Source organism: Nerophis ophidion, linkage group LG17 (genome assembly GCF_033978795.1).
Source record: "Nerophis ophidion isolate RoL-2023_Sa linkage group LG17, RoL_Noph_v1.0, whole genome shotgun sequence".
In the NCBI taxonomy this organism is placed as follows: Eukaryota; Metazoa; Chordata; class Actinopteri; order Syngnathiformes; family Syngnathidae; genus Nerophis; species Nerophis ophidion.
In genome coordinates, this window is record NC_084627.1 from 1,351,313 (window position 1) to 1,375,824 (window position 24,512).

The 24,512-nt window shown below is 40.9% G+C and overlaps 1 protein-coding gene across 1 annotated transcript in view; it reads left to right on the top strand.

Annotated features, from left to right (window-relative positions):
* The window catches only part of zdhhc8a (zinc finger DHHC-type palmitoyltransferase 8a), a 37,245-nt gene extending 24,000 nt beyond the window's left edge, over window positions 1–13,245 (top strand). The window contains exons 4-10 of the mRNA XM_061875692.1: window positions 4,053–4,225; window positions 4,292–4,394; window positions 9,171–9,262; window positions 9,328–9,457; window positions 9,532–9,646; window positions 9,776–9,888; window positions 11,967–13,245. Coding sequence (XP_061731676.1) covers window positions 4,053–4,225; window positions 4,292–4,394; window positions 9,171–9,262; window positions 9,328–9,457; window positions 9,532–9,646; window positions 9,776–9,888; window positions 11,967–13,085 — 1,845 coding nt within the window. The 3' untranslated portion in view covers window positions 13,086–13,245. The remainder of the gene's footprint in view (window positions 1–4,052; window positions 4,226–4,291; window positions 4,395–9,170; window positions 9,263–9,327; window positions 9,458–9,531; window positions 9,647–9,775; window positions 9,889–11,966) is intronic.
* The last annotated feature ends 11,267 nt before the right edge of the window (window positions 13,246–24,512 follow it).

The following is a 24,512-nucleotide window of genomic DNA, read 5'->3' on the forward strand; positions in this document are numbered from 1 at the left end:
GTCCAGTCCATAGTGGATCTAACATAATAGTGAGAATCCAGTCCATAGTGGATCTAACATAATTGTGAGAGTCCAGTTCATAATGGATCTAACATAATACAAACCCCGTTTCCGTATGAGTTGGGAAATTGTGTTAGATGTAAATATAAACAGAATACAATGATTTGCTAATCCTTTTCAACCCATATTCAGTTGAATATGCTACAAAGACAACATATTTGATGTTCAAACTGATAAACATTTTTTTTTTTTTTGCAAATAATCATTAACTTTAGAATTTGATGCCAGCAACACGTGACAAAGAAGTTGGAAAAGCTGGCAATAAATACTGATAAAGCTGAGGAATGCTCATTAAACACTTATTGTGCAGGCTAATTGGGAACAGGTGGGTGCCATGATTGGGTATAAAAACAGCTTCCCAAAAAATTCTGAGTCTTTCACAAGAAAGGATGGGGCGAGGTACACCCCTTTGTCCACGACTGCGTGAGCAAATAGTCAAACAGTTTAAGAACGTTTCTCAAAGTGCAATTGCAAGAAATTTAGGGATTTCAACATCTACGGTCCATAATATCATCAAAAAGTTCAGAGAATCTGGAGAAATCACTCCACATAAGCGGCATGGCCGGAAACCAACACTGAATGACCGTGACCTTTGATCCCTCAGACGGCACTGTATCAAAAACCGACATCAATCTCTAAAGGATATCACCACATGGGCTCAGGAACACTTCAGAAAACCACTGTCAATAAATACAGTTGGTCGCTACATCTGTAAGTGCAAGTTAAAGCTCTACTATGCAAAGCGAAAACCATTTATCAACAACATCCAGAAACGCCGCCGGCTTCTCTAGGCCCGGGATCATCCAAGATGGACTGATGCAAAGTGGAAAAGTGTTCTGTGGTCTGACGAGTCTACATTTCAAATTGTTTTTGGAAATATTCGACATCATGTCATCCGGATTAAAGGGGAAGGGAACCATCCAGACTGTTATCGACACAAAGTTCAAAAGCCAGCATCCGTATTGATTGATTGATTGATTGATACTTTTATTAGTAGATTGCACAGTACAGTACATATTCCGTAACAATTGACCACTAAATGATAACACCCAAATAAGTTTTTCAATTTGTTTAAGTCGGGGTCCACGTTAATCAATTCATGGTAAATGGTAATGGTATGGGGGTGCATTAGTGCCCAAGGCATGGGTAACTTACACATCTGTGAAGGCACCATTAATGCTGAAAGGTACATACAGGTTTTGGAACAACATATGCTGCCATCTAAGCCCCGTCTTTTTCATGGATGCCCCTGCTTATTTCAGCAAGACAATGACAAGCCACATTCAGCACGTGTTACAACAGCGTGGCTTTGTAAAATTAAAAAGAGTACGGGTACTTTTCCTGGCCCGCCTGCAGTCCAGACCTGTCTCCCATGAAAAATGTGTGGCACATTATGAAGCGTAAAATACGACAGCGGAGACCCCGGACTGTTGAAGGACTGAAGCTCTACATAAAACAAAAATGGGAAAGAATTCCACTTTCAAAGCTTCAACAATTAGTTTCCTCAGTTCCCAAACGTTTATTGAGTGTTGTTAAAAGAAAAGGTGATGTAACACAGTGGTGAACATGCCCTTTCCCAACTACTTTGGCACTTGTTGCAGCCATGAAATTCTAAGTTAATTATTATTTGCAAAAAAAAATAAAGTTTATGAGTTTGAACATCAAATATGTTGTCTTTGTAGCGCATTCAACTGAATATGGGTTGAAAAGGATTTGCAAATCATTGTATTCCGTTTATATTTACATCTAACACAATTTCCCAACTCATATGGAAACGGGGTTTGTACAATGGCAGAACTATGAACAAATAAACAAAACTTACAAACTATGGCATGAAAAACTTACTTGGACCGAGAAAGAGCATGGATCATCGGCATGGATAAAATGGGTGTGTAGGAGGTGATAAGGGGTGATGTCGCCAGGCTGACTGCCTGGTAACTACAGGCTTAAATTATGCTGTGGTGATTAACAGGTGCATGAGTCCAAATGAACCAGGTGCGTGATATGACAGGTGAAAACCAATCGGTAGTCATGGTGACAAAAATATACAAGAGTGCACAATGACAGGAACTAATGGTGTCAAAAACAAAACAGAACATAACTAAACAGAACATGATCACAAACACATGACAAAACTAATGAGTCGCCATGGTAGCTAAACAAGGGAGCGTAAACAGGAACTAAAACGAACAAAAAATAAGGAAAACATAATCCAGACCAAAGATCATGACAGTGGGATGTTCCAAATAAATGTTTGATGAGAATTCCTCAACTTTCTCAGTCTTTTTTGCCACCTGTGCCAGCTTTTTTGAAACATGTCGCAGGCATCGAATTCCAAATGAGCCAATATTTGCAAAAAATAACAAAGCTTACCAGTCGGAACGTTAAGTATCTTTTGTCTTTGCAGTCTATTCAATAGAATATAGGTTGAAAAGTATTTGCAAATCTTTGTATTCTGTTTTTATTTATGATTTACAGAATGTGCTAACTTCGCTGGTTTTGGGTTAGGTAGGTAGGTAGGTAGAACGCTGATGGATTGCCAAGAGGCGCCCCGTAAAAGATGGGAAAAGGTAAAACGCTGGGAAAGAAGATGAGTAAAAAAATCCAATCTAGACTGGGCTCCTAAAGGGGTGCCCAGTCTGGAGTGGGAAAAAAACCTCCGTGCAATCCACACATAAACACGTTACATTTAATCACGACAAACTCGCAACAGAGGGGCGGGGAGTTGGGGCCCTGGAAGGCGACTGCTGCTTTGAAGCGCGTTCATCCAACAATCACCCAAAGGGGAAAAAGCGGTGGTAAAGGCGTGGGGTGGGGATGGGGTGTGTGTGCGTGTATTGCCAAATTGTCTTGGGTGTGATGATGTAATGTTTTTTAGACTGAGGCCGATCTGCAAAATTTCGACTCCAGGTGAAGGGAGGTCAAAAGCGTCTATCAGTAGAAGCATTTAAGTCTCACCTTAAAACTCATTTGTATACTCTAGCCTTTAAATAGACTCCCTTTTTAGACCAGTTGATCTGCCGTTTCTTTTCTTTTTCTCCTATGTCCCACTCTCCCTTGTGGAGGGGGTCCGGTCCGATCCGGTGGCCATGTACTGCTCGCCAGTGTATCGGCTGGGGACATCTCTGCGCTGCTGATCCGCCTCCGCTTGGCATGTTTTCCTGCTGGCTCCGCTGTGAACGGGACTCTCGCTGCTGTGTCGGATCCGCTTTGGACTGGACTCTCGCGACTGTGTGGATCCATTATGGATTGAACTTTCACAGTGTCATGTTAGACCCGCTCGACATCCATTGCTTTCGTCCTCTCCAAGGTTCTCATAGTCATCATTATCACCGACGTCCCACTGGGTGTGAGTTTTCCTTGCCCTTATGTGGGCCTACCGAGGATGTCGTAGTGGTTTGTGTTGTGGTTTGTGCAGCCCTTTGAGACACTAGTGATTTAGGGCTATATAAGTAAACATTGATTGATTGATTGATCATTGAGGTGTCCTCGGGGGTGTTTTTCAGAACAGCCTGGGCCTGTTTCCACGGCATCAAGGCCGTTCGAGGGAGTCAAATCGTTGTTTTTCTCGAGCAGACAAAACCAATGACTTGTCTGTTCTATTCGTCCTCGCTGGATAAGTAGGAATATGCTCATGAAAAAAGGTAATTCGTCCCTATAATCGTCCAGGGTCGGAATTTCAAAGTGTTTTTTAACGAGTGGCTTGCAGCAGCAACGTCAGTGTTGAGTGTAAAAATGGCGACAGATGTAGTGGACAATGAATACAAATGAAAAAAGATGATAGTGTGTGGGTGGAAAAGGCAATAAAAAGGGATTTTTTTTTTTTGGCGTGTGTGTGTGTAGTGAATGACGGACAGAGCGTGACGAAGGGAGAGATCTCAATAATCAGGTTAATCCGTCCCCTCCCGTCCTTTGTAGCCTCGCTAGGAATTCAATTTCTCAGAGAGTCGGTATTCAAAAACAAAAACAAATGTGTGATTTGGTCTCTGCAGGACTTTGACCACCACTGTCCTTGGGTCAACAACTGCATCGGGAGGAGGAACTACCGCTACTTCTTCTTCTTCCTGCTGTCCCTCACCGGTCACATGGTCTGCGTCTTCAGCTTGGGCCTCCTCTACGTCCTGCATCACGCGGACGACCTGTGGAAGCTGCACTGCGCCGTCACGTATCCTTCTTTAAGTCCAGAATGTGGTCTGGGGTTTTGAAAGACTTTCCTTCACCGCCCTCGCAGTTTGGCGGTGGTCAGTATCTCGGGGCTCTTTCTCCTCCCCGTCCTCGGCCTGGCGGGATTCCACCTTTTCCTCGTGTCCAGGGGCCGCACCACCAATGAACAAGTCAGTTTCAATACCCCGATAACAGACAAAAAGTTAACAACAATCAATGAGAATCCACGACTTTGCACGACAAATATACTTTTTTTTTTAAGCATTTACCGTCAAATCAAATGATTTTATTTTCAACATAACTGAACATTTTATGTAGATTTTTTTCTTTATCTTTCTCAAGCCGCTGCCACTTTTCATAGACTTTCTGGGCAGTTTGAATACTCCTGTATCATCTAAAATAAAGACTTAGACTCAGACAAACTTTATAGTTCCACACAATAGCTAAGTTACAAAGGATAGAAAGGATAATGCATGTATAAAGTAGACTAAAAATGTACCATAGTATCAATATCAAATATAACATATATCCAATATTTACATAATATATTGTGGAGGTTGCCCTCTAGGGGGTTCCTCAAACCACCAAACACCTCCATGAGAGCCCAGACCAGGGTTGCAACACTGTTTTATTTTTATAAAATTAGTGCTTTCCAGCAACCGTCTTTTCCTGTCTCTCGCTCGCTCTTACTCCAGCTCCAACGGCGTGTCTCAACCCGGCTGCTGCTAATAAAGGCGACAGGTGATTAGATAACAAAACCCACCTGGGCCATCCACTCACCTGTCACTGTCTTCAAGGGCGGTCCTGGCACATCCCGTTCTGTGGCAGGCTCGCAGGCCACGCCCCCCTACACACACTGATATATATATATATATATATATATATATATATATATATATATATATATATATATATATATATGTATATGTATGTATGTATGTATGTATGTATGTATGTATGTATGTATATATATATATATATATATATATATATATATATATATATATATATATATATATATATATATATGTATGTATGTATATATATATATCAGTGAGGTGTATATATATATATATATATATATACACCAGTGGTCACCAACGCGGTAAGGACCAGATGAGTCGCCCGCTGGCCTGTTCAAAAAATAGCTCAAATAGCAGCACTTACCAGTGAGCTGCCTCTATTTTTTATTTTATTTTATTTATTTACTAGCAAGCTGGTCTCGCTTTGTTCGACATTTTTAATTGTAAGAGAGACAAAACTCAAATAGAATTTGAAAATCCCCAAAAATATTTTAAAGACCTGGTCTTCACTTGTTTAAATAAATTCATTAGTTTTTTTACTTTGCTTCTTAAAACTTTCAGAAAGACGATTTTCGAGAAAAAATACAACCTTAAAAATGATTTTAGGATTTTTAAACACTTGTACCTTTTTACCTTTTGAATTCTTTCCTCTTCTTTCCTGAAAATTTAAATCAATGTTCAAGTATTTTTTTTTATTGTAAAGAATAATAAATACATTTTAATTAAATTCTTCATTTTAGCTATTGTTTTTTCGACGAAAAATATTTGTGAAATATTTCTTCAAACTTATTATGATTAAAATTCCCCAAAAATATTCTGGCAATTCTAGAAAATCTGTAGAATCAAATTTAAATCTTATTTCAAAGTCTTTTGAATTTCTTTTAAAGTTTTTGTTCTGGAAAATCTAGAAGAAATAATGATTTGTCTTTGTTAGAAATATAGCTTGGTCAAATTTTTTTATATATTCTAACAAAGTGCAGATTGGATTTTAACCTATTTAAAACACGTCATCAAAATTCTAAAATGAATCTTAATCAGGAAAAATGACTAATGATGTTCCATAAATTTTTTTTTTTTTTTTTCCCCAAACAGATTCGAATTAGCAAGTTTTTCTCCTTATTTTTTTCGGTTGAATTTCCAATTTTAAAGAGTCGAAATTGAAGATAAACTATGTTCCAAAATTTAATTTTATTTTTTTTCATGTTTTCTCCTCTTTTAAATCGTTCAATTAAGTGTTTTTTTCATTATTTATTCTCTACAAAAAACCTTCCGTAAAAGAAAAAAAAAATGTATGACGAAATGACAGACAGAAATACCCATTTTTTTTAATATATATGTAGATTTATTTATTAAAGGTAAATTGAGCAAATTGGCTATTTCTGGCAATTTATTTAAGTGTGTATCAAACTGGTAGCCCTTCGCATTAATCAGTACCCAAGAAGTAGCTCTTGGTTTCAAAAAGGTTGGTGACCCCTGATATATACAGTTTATAATATATACAGATATATTATATTATTATATCATTTTATATTTTTGTATAATATATAACAAATCTCAATTACCATGTACGATATTACAGTATATGTAAGAGCTGCAGCAAAAAACAGGGCAACATAAATAGAGAGTATATCCAGCAGAAAATATACATTACAAACAAAGAGAGGTAGCTAACATAGAAGTGCTCAGGTAATAGACGGATATCATCTATTGCTGTACGGTGAGTGATTATACGGTTGGATGGAGTTCTTGAATGGAACACTGTGGGAACGAAACTGAAGGAACTGAAGGATTTAAAAAAAACAAAAAAACAAATTTATTTTATACTACATTTATGAAACTATATTGTGAAATAAAACATATTCCAGGATATGACAATGCTTTTTAAAAAATCTGTAAAAAACAGCTAAATATATTGGTTGAAAAATCTTATTAAAATAGGAAAATATGTTTAAAAATTAGGGCTGGGCAACGATTAAAATTTTTAATCGAAGTTAATCGCACTATTCTTCCGATTAATTGCGATTAACTGCATTGTATACGCAAGGCCCAATAATGACTTCAAAAGTAGTGTGTAGTGCACCTTTATTGGAATATTCTCCCACATGAACAAAAGCGCCAAAACATTTGTTGTGCAAACACAATTTAAATCAGTCCTTGTTAAACAGTAGCAGTTAAATCGCATATTTTATGAAAATCAACTCAAAAAATGTAAATAAAAACATTTAAGCTTATTGCCACTGCCAGGGTATTTGAGTTATCCTGTTTGTTATGGAACATAAATATAATCCACATACAAATCTCTGAGCCACAATCATAACATCTGAACAGGCAATTTCTGAGGTAACAGCAGAATTTTTTTTTTTATCAGGGATCTTATGTTTAAAAAACCTATATTATAGGTAGTGGGCTGTTTTAGGGCATTTTTGATCAAATTATCCATAGTAGCAATATTAATAATGTTGTGTTTATTCTGCGTAGTGCACTTAAAATAATTATGACCATATCTAGGAATTGATATGATGGGAATTATCCGATCGTTTGCTTGGTGCTTTGATAAACTGAACGCATCATATACACGGTACTATATTGTGATGTTATGAGCCAGGGAAAAAAAGAACTACCCTACCCAGCATGCAACAGGAGTGACGAGCATAGGTTGTGTCGCCATGACGGCATCTTATATGTTGTGATATGCACGCTCTGAAAGCAAACGTTAAGAACTCAGCCAACACTCCTCGTCTGCATTATTCATAAATAGACAGACAACACATATACTCCGCTGCTTCACAGGCCGCTGGGTGTAGCCGGCAAAGTATTCCCATGCTAGCTAGCCGGTCTAGCAAGCATGCGTCATTCAGTCCAAAATGGCCCGATCTATCCACATTCAGAATTGTCTGCCGGTCGTAAGTGATCCTGGAGTGACCACGCTGTAAGCCAGCCATGAAATTTGCAGAATTGTCCGGTATTTTTGCCAAATGTTCCATCTTTACCAAGAGCCCCTCCACGCCGAAGCCAATCCGGACGACGCCATCTTGTTAAGAAAAGGCGTTAACAAAAAAAAAGCATGTAAACAACATACGCAAATGTGCAATAAAATAATTGTCGGCGTTAATAGATTGATGAGTTAACTCGTAATTAACGCATTAACTTGCCCACCCCTATTAGAAATGCATTGAAAGTATGAGCAAATATTCCGAATTAATATTTAAAACATATGAAAAAAATAAATAAATTCAGAGCATTAAATAACTCATTGAATCATATCATATACCTTCCTAAACAGTCCTAACCTGCTTTGTAAAAATAAAATAGAATTATTAAGCTACTAATGTAAATGGATCAAAGTGCCTCCCAACAACAAGTCCATTTTAAACGCAGCCTCATGCTAAACTTTCCATACCATTTGCTGATTTAAAAAAAAAAAAGGGTGTAAAAATGTAGTTTGGCACCATATTATTGAACGGGGCAAGCGGTAGAAAATGGATGGATGGATGGATGGATGGAATTGCATCCAGTGGCGAGGCGCAGCCGGCGAACGAGCAGGGGGGCAGGGCACAAGATGGCGGCGAGGAGGCGGGTACGGCGACCGAGCGGAGAGCCGGGGCGTGCCGGGAGCGACGCCACAATTTAGTTCAGGTGCGTGGATCGCGCACCGGTACACAATCAACTTATCTCCTCTCAATGTATAAAAGGCCAAGAAGGAAGGCAAATGTGACAGTAGCTCACTGTCGAGCGGGTTGCATGGACCATCAAGGAAAGACATGATCGAGCAGGTTTGACTCTGGTTTATTTTTCAGCTCCTCCTCCACTGCTCGCTCTTCGGTCCACTCTTTAGCCGCCCACGTCGTCGTCGTCTGCGGCTCACTCTCTGTCGCGTTCGCTCCTCAAGCAATGCTCAAGCAATGCTGCGGGCTCTCCAACTCCTTCTGCCCCGTTCTCTCCTCCTTCTCCCCTTTTATACATTGAGAGGAGATAAGTTGATTGTGGCGTCGCTCCCGGCACGCCCCGCCTCTCCGCTCGGTCACCGTCCCCGCCTCCTTGCCGCCATCTTGGGCGTGCCCTGCCCCGCTGCACGTTCGCCGGCTCCGCCTCCCCACACATCCACATCCATAAGCCGTTTTATTTGGATGTGCTTTACTGCAGGTAACTGGGAAGTTTCAGGGTGGCGTGAACCCGTTTACACGCGGTTGTTGCAACAATCTGGAGTATTTGATCTGCAGTCCCTTCTCGCCGAGGTAAGTGCTGTCTGTTTTTGCTGCTAAAGATTTTTTTTTTCACAAATGGTTCCTTCGTCCTTCAGGTACACAGCCAGACCTCGCAGGAAGTCAGTGATCCACATCCAGCCGCCCTTCCTGAGACCTGAGATTGACAGGCAGGCGTCAGTCAAAGTCACGGACAACGGCAATCACAGCCAGGACCTTCAAAACCGAGTAAGCTCAAGCATGCAAATTGTGTTGTCTGAACATGGCCACCTCTCACGTCTTTTACGTTCTTCTTTCGTCAGCGTTCCTCTGCTGGAGCCGTGGAGCTGTCGGACGTGAAACAGCAGAAAAGTCCGCCTCCGCTGCCACCGAAACCTGAACACGGGCTGCTGAAAAGCCACCTGGTATCCATGGAAGGTACTCTAACGAGCAGGGATTCTCTACAATAATATTAGAACACAGCAGATGTTGGACTTTTACACTGAAACCTTGTGAAAGCAGTCCACTGCACATCTAGCAGCTTCTTTTTTCCTCCCAATTCTCCAGAGATGGGACATCACACCAAGTCCATCATCCCTGTGTCCATCCCCACCGTCCCACAGCTGCGTCCTGTCCTGGAGGCCATATCCAGAGGATCATCACCCATTCCTCCAGAGCAGGTGCATGCATAGGAACATGACAGTAACATGATTGCAAAATGACGGTAACATGATAATAACATGTTTGATACATGATAGTAAAATGACAGTAACATCATGGTAATATTATAACATAATAACATGATAGTAACATGACAGTAACATGACGGTAATATGATTGTTAAATGACGGTAACATGAAAACATGTTTATTACATGGTAGTAAAATGACAGTCACCTAATAATATCATAACATTACAATAACATGATAGTAACAGGACGGTAACATGATTGTAAAATGACGGTAACATGATAATATGTTTGTTACATGATGGTAAAATGACTGTAACATGATAGTAATATCATAACATAATAACATGACAGTAACATGACGGTAACATGATTGTAAAATGACGGTAACATGATAACATGTTTGTTACATGACAGTAAAATGACAGTCACATAGTAATATCATAACATTACAATAACATGATAGTAACATGATGATAACATGATTGTAAAATGACGGTAACATGATAACATGTTTGTTACATGATAGTAAAATGACAGTAACATCATAGTAATATCATAACATAACAATAACATGATAGTAACATGACGGTAACATGATTGGAAAATGACGGTAACATGATAATATGTTTGTTACATGATAGTAAAATGACAGTCACATAGTAATATCATAACATTACAATAACATGACAGTAACATGATGGTAACATGATTGTAAAATGATAATAACATGTTTGACACATGATAGTAAAAAGACAGTAACATTATGGTAATATTATAACATAACAATAACATGATAGTAACATGACAGTAACATGACGGTAATATGATTGTTAAATGACGGTAACATGATAACATGTTTGTTACATGGTAGTAAAATGACAGTCACATAATAATATCATAACATTACAATAACATGATAGTAACATGGGGTAACATGATTGTAAAATGACGGTAACGTGATAATAACATGTTTGTTACATAATAGTAAAATGACAGTAACATTATAATAATATAACATTACCATAGCCTGATAGTAACATGACGGTAACATGATTGTAAAATGATGGTTACATGATAGTAACATGTTTGTTACATGACTGTAAAATTACAGTAACATCATAGTAATATTATAACATAACAATAACATGATAGTAAAATGACAGCAACATGATTGTAACGTGATTGTAACATGTCGGTAACACGATAATAACATGTTTGTAATATGACAGTAAAATGTTTGTTACATGATAGTAAAATGTCAGTTACATCGTAGTAATATTATAACATTACAATAGCATGATAGTAACATGACAGTAACATGATGGTAACATGATTGTAACATGGCGGTAACATGATAATAACATGTTTGTAACATGATAGCACAATGACAGTATCATGATAGTAACATATCATTACAATAACATGAGAGTAACATGATGGTAACATGGTTGTAACGTGATGTAACGTAATAGTAACATGTTTATAATAAGATAGTAATATCATTCAAAACATGATTGTCACATAATTAAACATAGTAATAGTATCATAGCATAGTAGTAATATGATAGTAAAACAGCATAATAATAACAGGTTGATCACAGAATTGTAACATGATACTAACTTGACAGTAACAGGATAGTATCAAGATAGTAACATGATAGTAGCAGTAACCGAATAGTAACAAGAAAGTAACAGGATAATAACATGAACAGGATTGGAAGAGAACTGTGTCGTGATAGTAACGTCACAGTAACAGGATGTTACCAAGGTCAAGTGGGTGTATACAAGAGGCGGGCTAATCTAGATATGGTGTGTCAGAGGTGTACATGTCCATGAGGTCTTTAAAAGCCCGAACTTGAAAGCCCACCTCTTGGATGGATTGTTCTCATCTTTGTTTGTCATAAACATAAACAGACTCTAGGTAACATTTTACTGTTACAGCATCATTAAAAAGGTCATAAAGGGGACCTTTTTAACATTTCCCACTTGTGGAGTACATTGTGGTTCTCTACAGTCCGAGGGGTCCCCCGCGTGACCAACATATGTCCATGTCCTTGTGTGGCGCAGCTGCTGAAGGCCTCAGAGCAGCAAGTGGGCAACAAAAGTCCGGAGCGGAACGGAAGCCCCCTGAGAGGAGTCCTGCCCCTCCTGAAGGCCACCAGCACCATCTCAGGCTCGGTGCAGTTCAGCTCCATGACCCTCAACTCACGCTCGCTCAAACACGGCGGCCGTCACCCCGGCTGCAAGTCCCAGCTGCCCGCCCTCCACACGGACGGCCCCGCCTCCTCCGGCGTGCTGGCCAACCACAGCAGTTACGACAACCTGACAGACCCCCAGTGCGGGGCCCAGAGGTCCCACCCCGCAGTCAGCTTCTTCATGAGCTTGGGTCCCGACGGCGGCGTGGTGCAGAGACCCCCCCCTCTGGCCTACACGCCCCAGGTCTACAGCCCCGTCTTCGTGGGGGTCGCCCGACACTCGCCTCAGCCCAGAGACACCTCCCCTTCCCTGCAGGGTCTCGCCTCCAGGGACCCGTCGCCGTCCTTCCCGGTCGGCTACATCCAAAGAGAGCCTCCCTTCGCGGGGTCGGCTCTGGCAATGCGAGACATGAAGACCCACAGCCTGAGCTCCACGCCCCAGAAGTCCACCGCCTCACTTTACGACTCCCTCTCCAAAAGCCTCATCTCCTCCATCCACGAGCGGCGGGAGATGGAGGACCGGGAGCGGATGCTGCGCCTGCACGCCAGGTCCCAGGCCCTCTTCGGCCCCGACGCGTCCGTCTACGACATCCCCTGCAGGAGGAGCCTCCCGCCGGACAGCGCCCGGCCCCAGGGCGCCCGGGGGCCCACCCCTCCCGCTTACGGCTCCAGGGAGTTCCTCATGAGCACGGGGGTCCTGGGTTACGGCCTGAGGACGTCGCCTCTCTCCAGCTCGTCCACGTCGTCTCTGAGCCGCGGCCCAAATAGAACGCAGAGCGGCGGCGGCAGCAGCTGCAGCCTCCAGGGTAAGGCGCCCTCGTCCTCGCCGGGCTACGGTCCTCCTGAACGACAACCGTCAACGTGCACGCTGGCTCGTTTACCTTCTTCCAGCACCTCCGGCGCCGCCCCTCCATACGCTTCCTACGGCACTGCCAAGAGACCCTCCCTCGCTGAGGGGAAGGACGAGGTCAGCCTGGGAGCCTTGAAGTGACACTCAACCAATCATCTTGCACAGGACTGAAATATATCACAATATCTCACTTTCACAGTTTTTTGTTTTTTAAAAACCTGTTTTGTTATTGCTTTTGTGAAACAGCACCACTGTGGTCTCCTAATGAAATGTATTTACTAGTATTGTGTTTATATATGAATAAAAGTATTTTGTAACTCTCACTTTTCTACTTCTCGGCTGTCATTAAAAACGACATCTAATCACAGGACGTGTACCTAATCAAAAGGCAGGGAAAAAGATTTCATATTTTTACGTATGTGAGGGAATCTATTTGTTATTTATTTTTAGCACAGATTTATTTTAAAACACAACATTACTGTTTAACAGCTGAACGCTGGAAGTCCTCTGCAAAGGATTTGTTTCCCTCTGGTGGACAGTTGCAAGACAATCCCCAGATAACAAGTAAATTCAGTTGATTATTATTTTTTTTTTACCAATGTACTTTTATTATATATATATATATATATATATATATATATATATATATATATATATATATATATATATAAAAAACAAGTGAATTATACTTGTCATATAACTACTGTATTAGTGTCATGCGATTGTTCTTCTCACCAGTTAATGATAACAACCACCTTGCACAATGTGAACCAAACTAATGCACAAAATTAAAATTTTTAATGGACTTGCAAGCATGGAGACTGGTCATATAATTACTGTACAACTGCCACACGATTGTTTTTCTCACCAGTTAATTATAACCACCACCTTGCATAATGTGAACCGAAATAATTCACAAAAAACAACTGAATTTACTTATTATATATATATATATATATATATATATATATATATATATATATATATATATATATATGTATATATGTATATATATATATAAATATATATATATATATATAAAAACAAGTGAATTCACTTGTTTTTTGTATACATACATACATACATACATATATATATATATATATATATATGTATATATATATATATATAAAAACAAGTGAATTATATACATATATATATATATATATATATATATATATATATATATATATGTATGTATATAAACAAGTGAATTCAGTTGTTTTTTGTGAATTATTTCGGTTCACATTATGCAAGCTGGTGGTTATAATTAACTGGTGAGAAAAACAATCGTGTGGCAGTTATACAGTAATTATATGACCAGTCTCCATGCTCGCAAGTCTATTAAAAATGTTGATTTTGTGCATTAGTTTGGTTCACATTATGCAAGGTGGTTGTTATCATTAACTGGTGAGAAGAACAATCGCATGACACTAATACAGTAATTATATGACAAGTCTCCATGCTTGCAAGCGCACTGAAAACGTTCATTTTGTGCATTATGACGAGTCTTATGTTTAAGTTTGGCAAGGCGGCGGTTATCATGAACGGCAGATGGGACGCCTAATCCCGTTACAGTAATTACAGGACAAGTCTCTGTGCTTGCTTGTGCATGTGCATATTAAACGTTTTTCAATATTATGACTGGTTATGTTTTTTTAAGGTGGTGGTTATTGGTAATAACTGGAGGGAAGTGCGAGTGCATTAATCACATGGCAAGTGTACATCAAACGTGCTTATGCGTGAGCAAGTGTGCTGTAAACTTTGACATTGTGCGTTGTTGCAAGTTGTATTATGCAAGGTGGCGGTTTTCATTAATAACCATCAATCACATTTACACTAATACAAGTCGCTGAGTTTGCTTGCGCATGAGCAAGTGCACTTTAAACCCGTATGTATTATCATAACTCAATCTGTTCATTTCTAATAAGCAAGGTGGTAGTTGTTGTTAATAACTGGAGAGAGGTGCGATTGCATTGATTGATATGACCTGAACTCATGCAATTAAAGCGGTCCATGTTTTCACAGGTTTTTTTTGCAGCGATAAAAACGGAAATGAAAAAGAAAGAACACGTCAGCCACAAAGTCGTCCTTTTTATCCGCTGCCTCTTCTCGTTATTTCACGGCCAAGCTCTGTATGAGCTGGAAAAAAAAAAAAAAAAAAAAATACTCTTTGGCCTTTGTGGATTTTCTTTCATTTGGCGGCCAAACACATCGCTAATTGGCTGCAGTTTGTCTTGCATGCTTGCAGTCTGGATGCAGTACAGTATGTCTTCCTTTCTTTATTTCTACCGTCATAAAACTCATAATAATAGAAACAACTACTACTGCTAATTATGATCATGACAATAATAATGGAAACCCAAATAGAAATAAAAAAATACTATATTTACCTCCGCTACTACTGCTGATCATCATAATACAATTACGACTACTAATACCTCTATTGTTATTATTTGTATTACTAAGTAAAGGTGAAACTACACACATACATACATTTAAAAAAAATATAGAATATCCATCCATCCATCTTCTTCCGCTTATCCGAAGTCGGGTCGCGGGGGCAACAACCTAAGCAGGGAAACCCAGACTTCCCTTTCCCCAGCCACTTCGTCTAGCTCTTCCCGGGGAATCCCGAGGCGTTCCCAGGCCAGCCGGGAGACATAGTCTTCCCAACGTGTCCTGGGTCTTCCCCGTGGCCTCCTACCGGTTGGACGTGCCCTAAACACCTCCCTAGGGAGGCGTTCGGGTGGTATCCTGACCAGATGCCCGAACCACCTCATCTGGCTCCTCTCCATGTGGAGGAGCAGCGGCTTTACTTTGAGTTCCTCCCGGATGGCAGAGCTTCTCACCCTATCTCTAAGGGAGAGCCCCGCCACACGGCGGAGGAAACTCATTTCGGCCGCTTGTACCCGTGATCTTATCCTTTCGGTCATGACCCAAAGCTCATGACCATAGGTGAGGATGGGAACGTAGATCGACCGGTAAATTGAGAGCTTTGCCTTCCGGCTCAGCTCCTTCTTCACCACAACAGATCGGTACAACGTCCGCATTACTGAAGACGCCGCACCGATCCGCCTGTCGATCTCACGATCCACTCTTCCCCCACTCGTGAACAAGACTCCTAGGTACTTGAACTCCTCCACTTGGGGCAGGGTCTCCTCCCCAACCCGGAGATGGCACTCCACCCTTTTCCGGGCGAGAACCATGGACTCGGACTTGGAGGTGCTGATTCTCATTCCGGTCGCTTCACACTCGGCTGCGAACCGATCCAGCGAGAGCTGAAGATCCCGGTCAGATGAAGCCATCAGGACCACATCATCTGCAAAAAGCAGAGACCTAATCCTGCGGTTACCAAACCGGAACCCCTCAACGCCTTGACTGCGCCTAGAAATTCTGTCCATAAAAGTTATGAACAGAATCGGTGACAAAGGACAGCCTTGGCGGAGTCCAACCCTCACTGGAAATGTGTTCGACTTACTGCCGGCAATGCGGACCAAGCTCTGGCACTGATCGTACAGGCGGAGGATGTAGCGGAACGGAGAGGCGGGGGCATACCTGGGGCAAGGCCGCCGTAATCCAAGTCAGGTGCGTAACACACACACCGGGTCGCAATATCTCCATCTCCTTCCTCCTTCTCCTCTCTTAAATTCTGTCAGGGGATGGACAGATTGAGACCCGGTGTGTGTGTTACGCACCTGACTTGGATTACGGCGGCGTTGCCCCAGGTACGCCCCCGCCTCTCCGTTCCGCTACACCCTCCGCCTCCTGGCCTCCATCTTGAGCCGGGCCAAAGAGCGTCACATCGTGTTGTCGGCCCGTCGTCTTCGTCTCTCCACAAATATGTACTAATAAAAATAATGCTAAAATAAATAAAAAGGTGTATATGTAAAAAATATATTGTAAAATAATCGTAAAATATATATGTATTACTATGATAAGGTATAGTAATGATGAAACAGACTACAACATCAGAGTGGACACTTGCAGTTTAATTAGCCCACACAGACTCTGCAGGGTCTTTTTTTTTATATCCTTTTTTTAACTTTCTGTGGACTCAGTGAAGATTTTTGTGCCAATTAACCCCCTGCCCCTACACACACACACACACACACACACACACACACACACACACACACACTTGTATTTGTGACCTTTTTGAGACCGCCGAAAAATGCCACCCTTTCTAGATATATAAAGATTTATATTTCCAACATTAATAATATATACATAATATGCAAATATAAAAAAGCTTGTTGTGATAAATTAATTGGAATTTCACAAGAAAAACTAAGAATTTTGTTAGTATTTTAATAAAAGTCGTTATATTACTCAACGCAAGTCCAAATTTTACCAGAAAAACGGAACATTTGTGCAATATTATGATAACAGTTAAAATTTTCCTTAATAACAGTCCCAATTTAGCTGCTGTCTTGTTTTATCATATATTGCTGCCTCTGCACATGTCAATGTTTACTTTTGTATACCCATTAAAGCAACAAAAAAATCCAGACTTTGGAGCAATGTTCACGGACTCTAGTATTTGGCTCTCTTTTAGACACAATGGTTTTCCGTATTGGGACCAGGATTTCGGTCCATGCAAGGTACTTTTCCTTCTTGGGACCTCTGAAAAATGCCTCCCTCTTTAGGACCACCTTTTCTAGATATATAAATATTTGTATTTACACCATTAACAATACATGCATAATATGCATGTATAAAAAAGCTTGTTGTGATAAATGAGTTGGAATTTCACAAGAAAAAAAGTCACAATTTCACAAGAAAAAGGTCACAATTTCCCAAGAAAAACTTAGAATTTTGTTAGTATATTAATAAAAGTCGTCATGTTATTCAACGCAAGTCCAAATTTGACCAGAAAAACTGAACATTTGTGCAATATTATGATAACAGTTGGAATTTTACTTAATAACAGTCGCAATTTTACAAGAAAAGCTTAAAATTTGGCAATTTTATGGAAAGAGTTGTTATTTTACTTGACAAAATTTGATTACAAAACATTACTATTTTGGCAATCTTATAATAATAATAATCGTAATTTTACTCGGAAAAATGGTGACAAAAGTCATCATTTTACTGTAGAACAGGGGTGCTCACACTTTTTCTGCAGGCGAGCTACTTTTCAATTGACCAACTCGAGGGGATCTACCTCATTTATATATATCATTTGTATTTATTTATTTATGAAAGAGACATTTGTGTAAACAAGTTAAATGTGTTTAATGATAATACAAGCATGTGTAACACATATAGATGTCTTTCTTTCACGAAGACAAGAATATAAGTTGGTGTATTACCTGATTCTGATGACTTGCATTGATTGGAATCAGACAGTAATGATGATAACGCCCACATTTTCAAATGGAGGAGAAAAAAAGTTTTCCTTTCTGTACAATACCACATGAAAGTGGTTGGTTTTTGGCATCTAATTCATCCAGCTTCCATACACTTTACAAGAAAAACATTGGCGGCAAATTCCGTAGCTTGCTTGATTGACATTCACGGCACCCGAGGGTCTTGTGAGATGACGCTGGCTGCTGCCAGTTCATTATTATGAAAAAATGACAGAGAGGAAGGCGAGAAACACTTTTTATTTCAACAGACTTTAGCGCCGTCCCTTCCGTCAAAACTCTAAAGGCCGACTGCACATTTCCTATCTTCACAATAAAAGTCTTGCTTCATGTTGCCCACGCTAACAAAATAAGAGTCTCGGAAAGCTGGCGTGCACAAGTGATGTGCACGCCAGCTTTCTGAGGGATCGTTTGTGCACGCCAGTTTTCCGAGACTCTGTATTTAGTTAGCGCAGGCAGCATGAAGCAGGGCTTTTATTGTGAAGATAGGAAATGTGCAGTCGGCCATTAGAGTTTTGACGGAAGGTACGGCGCAAGAGTCTGTTGAAATAAAAAGTGTTTCTCGTCTTCCTCTCGGTCATATTTTAATAATAATGATCTTGCAGCACCCAGCGTCATCTCACAAGACCCTCCGGTACCGTGAATGTCATTTAAGTGACGTCTTGGTGAAGATTGATGATCACTAATTTTTAGGTCTATTTTTTTTAAAAGCCTGGCTGGAGATCGACTGACACACCCCCCGCGGTCGACTGGTAGCTCGCGATCGACGTAATGGGCACCCCTGCTGTAGAAGCTAACTGTTAATGGTCACATATGGGACGCGGTTTGTCTTACGTCAGCACAGGAAGTCGTAAAATCTGGTGTTCACCTGGTCGTTCTTTTTTTCAGGGACAAATGGGGAAGTCCTTCTTTGGCTCCCGTCTTGTTCCATCAATATATTTCTGCCTTTGCAACTGTCACTGTTTACTTTTGGAAGTGCATTAAATCAACAAAAAAATCCTGACTTTGGAGCAATGTTCACGGACTTTAGTATTTGGCTCTCTATTAGATACAATGGTTTTCCGTATTGGGACAATGATTTCGGTCCTCACTTGTTCCTTGTTGATGTCTCAAGAAGGGTAGAAATACAAGAACACACACACACACACACACGCACACACACACACACACACACACACACACACACACACATTGTCGTGCTGTGTGCTTTTCATGCTGGCATATAGCAACTGACCACACGTGCACACAAACGATAAACGTACAACAGGGCTTAACAATGTGTGTGTGTGTGTGTGCGTGTGCATGTGTGTGTGTGTGTGTGTGTGTGTGTGTTGCACTTTCCATTGCTTGCCAATGCTGCATATTAACACAGCAAAAGGTCACCAGTGGCCTTGAACGCACCCGAAAGGTCGCTTTTTCCCTTTTTTTTTGTTTCTTTTTTGCACGGCAGAACCAGCAAGACTTGTTGCCAACGTGCCCAAATCCACTTCCTGTTGATTTGATCAGCGGTAACACAAGTCGACAAGACCAGGCCTTCGCTAAAGTAGCGTGCTTTTTAATCCTCGTTGTCGCTCCGAGGAGGGATGCTGAGGAGAAGGAGTCGCGTGGCTGCCACCGCTGCTGCTTGGGAAAAAAATGACAATCAAGCCTGTTGACGACGAAGCATATCAATGAGCCGTGAGCGAGGCAGTCAGCCGCCAAAATCTAGGTCAGCGTGCGTGTCAGGCGTCGACACACTCTTTTCTTTACTTCTTACACGAGGATGTCAAACGAGACAAAATGTGCTCATTAAAATGTTGCAATACTTTAACACCAACAAATAATCTCATTTATTTCCTTGACCTATTTGCTTGGTTGTGTTTGCACTTTTTAAATAAACTTTTTCTCCGACAAACAAAAAACATGTCATGGCGTGGGACAAACACAAAACTGTGGCATGAAACAAACAAACATAAACTATGGTGAGGAACAAACACGAAACTGTGGCAAAAACAAACAGCATAAACTATGGCGTGGAACAAACACAAAACTGTGGCATGAAACAAACAACATAAACTATGGCGTGGAACAAACACGAAACTGTGCCAGGAAACAAACAAACTATGGCGTGGAACAAACACAAAATAGTGGCATGAAACAAACACCATAAACTATGGAATGGAACAAACACAAAACTGTGGCATGAAACAAACATTATAGAGTATGGCGTGGAACAAACACAAAACTGTGGCATGAAAAAAAAAACATAAACTATGGCGTGGAACAAACACGAAACTGGGGCAAAAACAAACAGCATAAACTTTGGCGTGGAACAAACACAAAACTCTGGCAGGAAATAAACAAACATAAACTATGGCGTGGAACAAACACAAAACTGTGGCATGAAAAAACAGCATAAACTATGTCTTGGAACAAACACAAAACTATGGCATGAAACAAACATAATAAACTATGTCGTGGAACAAACACAAAACGGTGGCATGAAACAAACAAACATAAACTATGGTGTGGAACAAACACAAAACTGTGGCATGAAACAAACATTATAAACTATGGCGTGGAACAAACACAAAACTGTGGCATGGAACAAACAAACATAAACTATGGCGTGAAACAAACACAAAAATGTGGCATGAAACAAACAGCATAAACTATGGCGTGAAACAAACACAAAACTGTGGAATGAAACAAACAGCATAAACTATGGATTGGAACAAACACGAAACTGTGGCATGAAATAAACACGACTTACGTGGACACAGAATGAATCGAACAACATGAACTATGGGATCGCATGAAAACGCGCATGAAACTATGGCATGAAAAGAGCAACCAGACCGACTAACTGGCAACGGCAGGCTTAAATAATAGTCTCTTGATTAGAGACAGGTGTGACCCGAACACAAAAGGCAGGTGAAAATCATAAGTTGTCATGGAAACAAAAACAAACAAGGGTGCACAAAAACAGGAACTAATGGAATCTTAAAGTAACAGAAAATAACAAAAAACATCATCCAGACCACAGATCATGACGCGCACAAGTGAATGCAGCGCATACTTGGTCAATAGCCATACAGGTCACACTGAGGGTGGCCGTATAAACAACTTTAACACTGTTACATATATGCGCCACACTGTGAACCCACACCAAACAAGAATGACAAACACATTTCGGGAGAACATCCGCACCGTAACACGACATAAACACAGCAGAACAAATACCCAGAACCCCTTGCAGCACTAACTCTTCCATAACTTGAGTTGATTTATTTTGGAAAGCCTTGTTACATTGTTTAATGCATTCAGCGGGGCATCACAACAAAATTAGGCATAATAATGTGTTAATTTCACAACTGTATATATCGGTATCGGTTGATATCTGTCAAGACGTGGACTATGGTGTGATTTGTTTTCCCGTGGTGCAAAGCGACTGGATCGGACAAAAACTATGGACATAAAACAAAACTTGCAAACTATGGCATTAATAAAGAAAACTTACTTGGAATGAGAAAAGAGCATGAAAAAGAGCAGCATGGATCATCAGCATGAATAACAAGGGTGTGTAGAGGGGGATGTCGCCAGGCTGACTGCCTGGCAACTACAGGCTTAAATAGATGTGACGTGATTAACAACAGGTGCGCGAGTCCAAATGAATCAGGTGCGTGACATGAGGACAGGTGAAAACTAATGGGTTGTTATGCAAACAAAGCAGGGAGTGAAAAAACAGGAACTGACAGAGTGCAAAAACCTAACAGAACCTAGCCAAACTAAACATGATCACCAAGACATGACAATATCGTAATCGGTAATTAAGAGTTGGACAATATCGGAAAAAGTTAAAGTACCAATCATTGGTACTAGGTGTGGTGAAATGTGTCCTCTGCATTCGACCCATCCCCTTGATCACCCCCTGGGAAGTGAGGGGAGCAGTGGGCAGCAGCGGTGCCACGCCCGGGAATCATTTATGGTGATTTAAGATCGGATATCGGCAAAAAAAGCCATTATCGGACATCTCTAATCGCCGCCCCTTGCTTGAAAGGCCTTTGGAAGAGATTCAAACACCTCTCGAGAGGACAAGTCTAGAACCATTGCTGTGTTTCGAGGTGAGTCCGAATATATCCGACCAGAACTTCTCAACCCCGAACTCCAGCTCAGGTTCCCTCTCCCCACAGAGAGGTGATATCTGTTGTGTTTTTGTCATTTCCCTGCCTTCTCTTTTGTGGTGTCTGTTTTTCTTCAGTCAATTAGTCCCCAGCGAGGCGCACCTGCAACAAACCTCTACCCAGTAGTATTTAAGCTCGTCACCAACAGCTGGTCCCTGCACTTCCCACCTGCATGTGCCTGATTCACGTCGTCCTGCCTGGTAGGTTGTCTCTCCTTATTCCTGAAATTCCTCACCTCTTTGTGTTTGCTTCCTCGCCACCCTGAGATGATTTTGTGTTGGACCTTTTGTTGAGCTCAGTGTGCCCTGGCCTTTTCCCCTGCTGACATACTTGCCAACCTTGAGACCTCCGATTACGGGAGGTGGTGGGGTTGGGAGCGGGGCGTGGTTAAGATGGGAGGAGTATATTTACAGCTAGAATTCACCAAGTCAAGTATTTCATATATATATATATATATATATATATATATATATATATATATATATATATATATATATATATATATATATGAAATACTTGACTTGGTGAATTCATATATATATAGATATATATATATATATATATATATATATATATATATATATATATATATATAGGGCTTCACGGTGGCAGAGGGGTTAGTGCGTCTGCCTCACAAAACGAAGGTCCTGCAGTCCTGGGTTCAAATCCAGGCTCGGGATCTTTCTGTGTGGAGTTTGCATGTTCTCCCCGTGAATGCGTGGGTTCCCTCCGGGTACTCCGGCTTCCTCCCACTTCCAAAGACATGCACCTGGGGATAGGTTGATTGGCAACACTAAATTGGCCCTAGTGTGTGAATGTGAGTGTGAATGTTGTCTGTCTATCTGTGTTGGCCCTGCGATGAGGCGGCGACTTGTCCAGGGTGTACCCCGCCTTCCGCCCGATTGTAGCTGGGATAGGCGCCAGCGCCCCCCGCGACCCCAAAAGGGAATAAGCGGTAGAAAATGGATGGATATATATATATATATATATATATATATATATATATATATATATATTTATATATATATATATATATATATATATATATATATAATTATTTCTTATATACATATAAGAAATACTGTGAGGACTGGTGGGCATTGTGATGCCGGGTTCGATTCCCTCGAGGATGCGTTGACGTGAACACAACAAAGGTAGGATCTTAAAATATTTATTTAACAAAAAGGAAGCTCTGAACAGAAATACTGGAGCTAATAAAAAGGCAAACCAAAAACGCTAGTATGAAAACTAGGAAGTAAAAATAGACAAACTTAAATAGCACGTTGGCACAAAAGAGAAAACAAATCATCAGCATGTAAACTGGACAAAACAAGTGGCTTAGCGTGAGAAGCTAGCGAGAATAGAAATACTTGCGAGAAAGTAAATGATCAAAATCCAGACGTACAGTGGTGTGAAAGCAAACTGGAAATAAGGAGTCGGAGAAATATACAAAATGGAAAAATAAATAGTGTAGATCTGAGCAGCAGATCGCAACAGTATTCCCCCCCAACAAAAGACAGATACCAGATGTCTCAAAAAAAAAAAACTAAGAAAAAACAAAACTTGAACCCCCTCCCCAAAACAGAAAGTCCACAAACGAAGGGAGGGCGGAGGGAGGCCACGGTGGAGGGTCGCCAAGTCGTGTGTCCCCGAATCCACCGGGACAAATCATGTGGCAGTGGCGGACGGAAACGCCGGTGCCGCAAAAGTCTTGGTGGGCGACCTCGAAAAGGCCACATTGGTGGCCGCTGAGAAGGTGGGCGTGCGTGGCGCCAAAAGTTAAGCAGCCTTAGGGTTTTTAGGGAAAGTCTTGAGGGCTGCTGCTGTTTGCACCATTGGCGTCCAGTTACTGACCTTTGAGAAGGCAGACTGCAGGCCCCAGATTGCTGCTTACGCAGCAGGCCAACTCGAGGACGCAGAGACATCGTCGAGGAAGCTGGAGGCGGAGTCATCGTCGGCGCGGAAACAGGTGCGGGTGCTGCAGACGAAGAAGGCGGTGTCGTAAAGGCAGGCGTAGTCGTCGTCGTCGTGGAGGC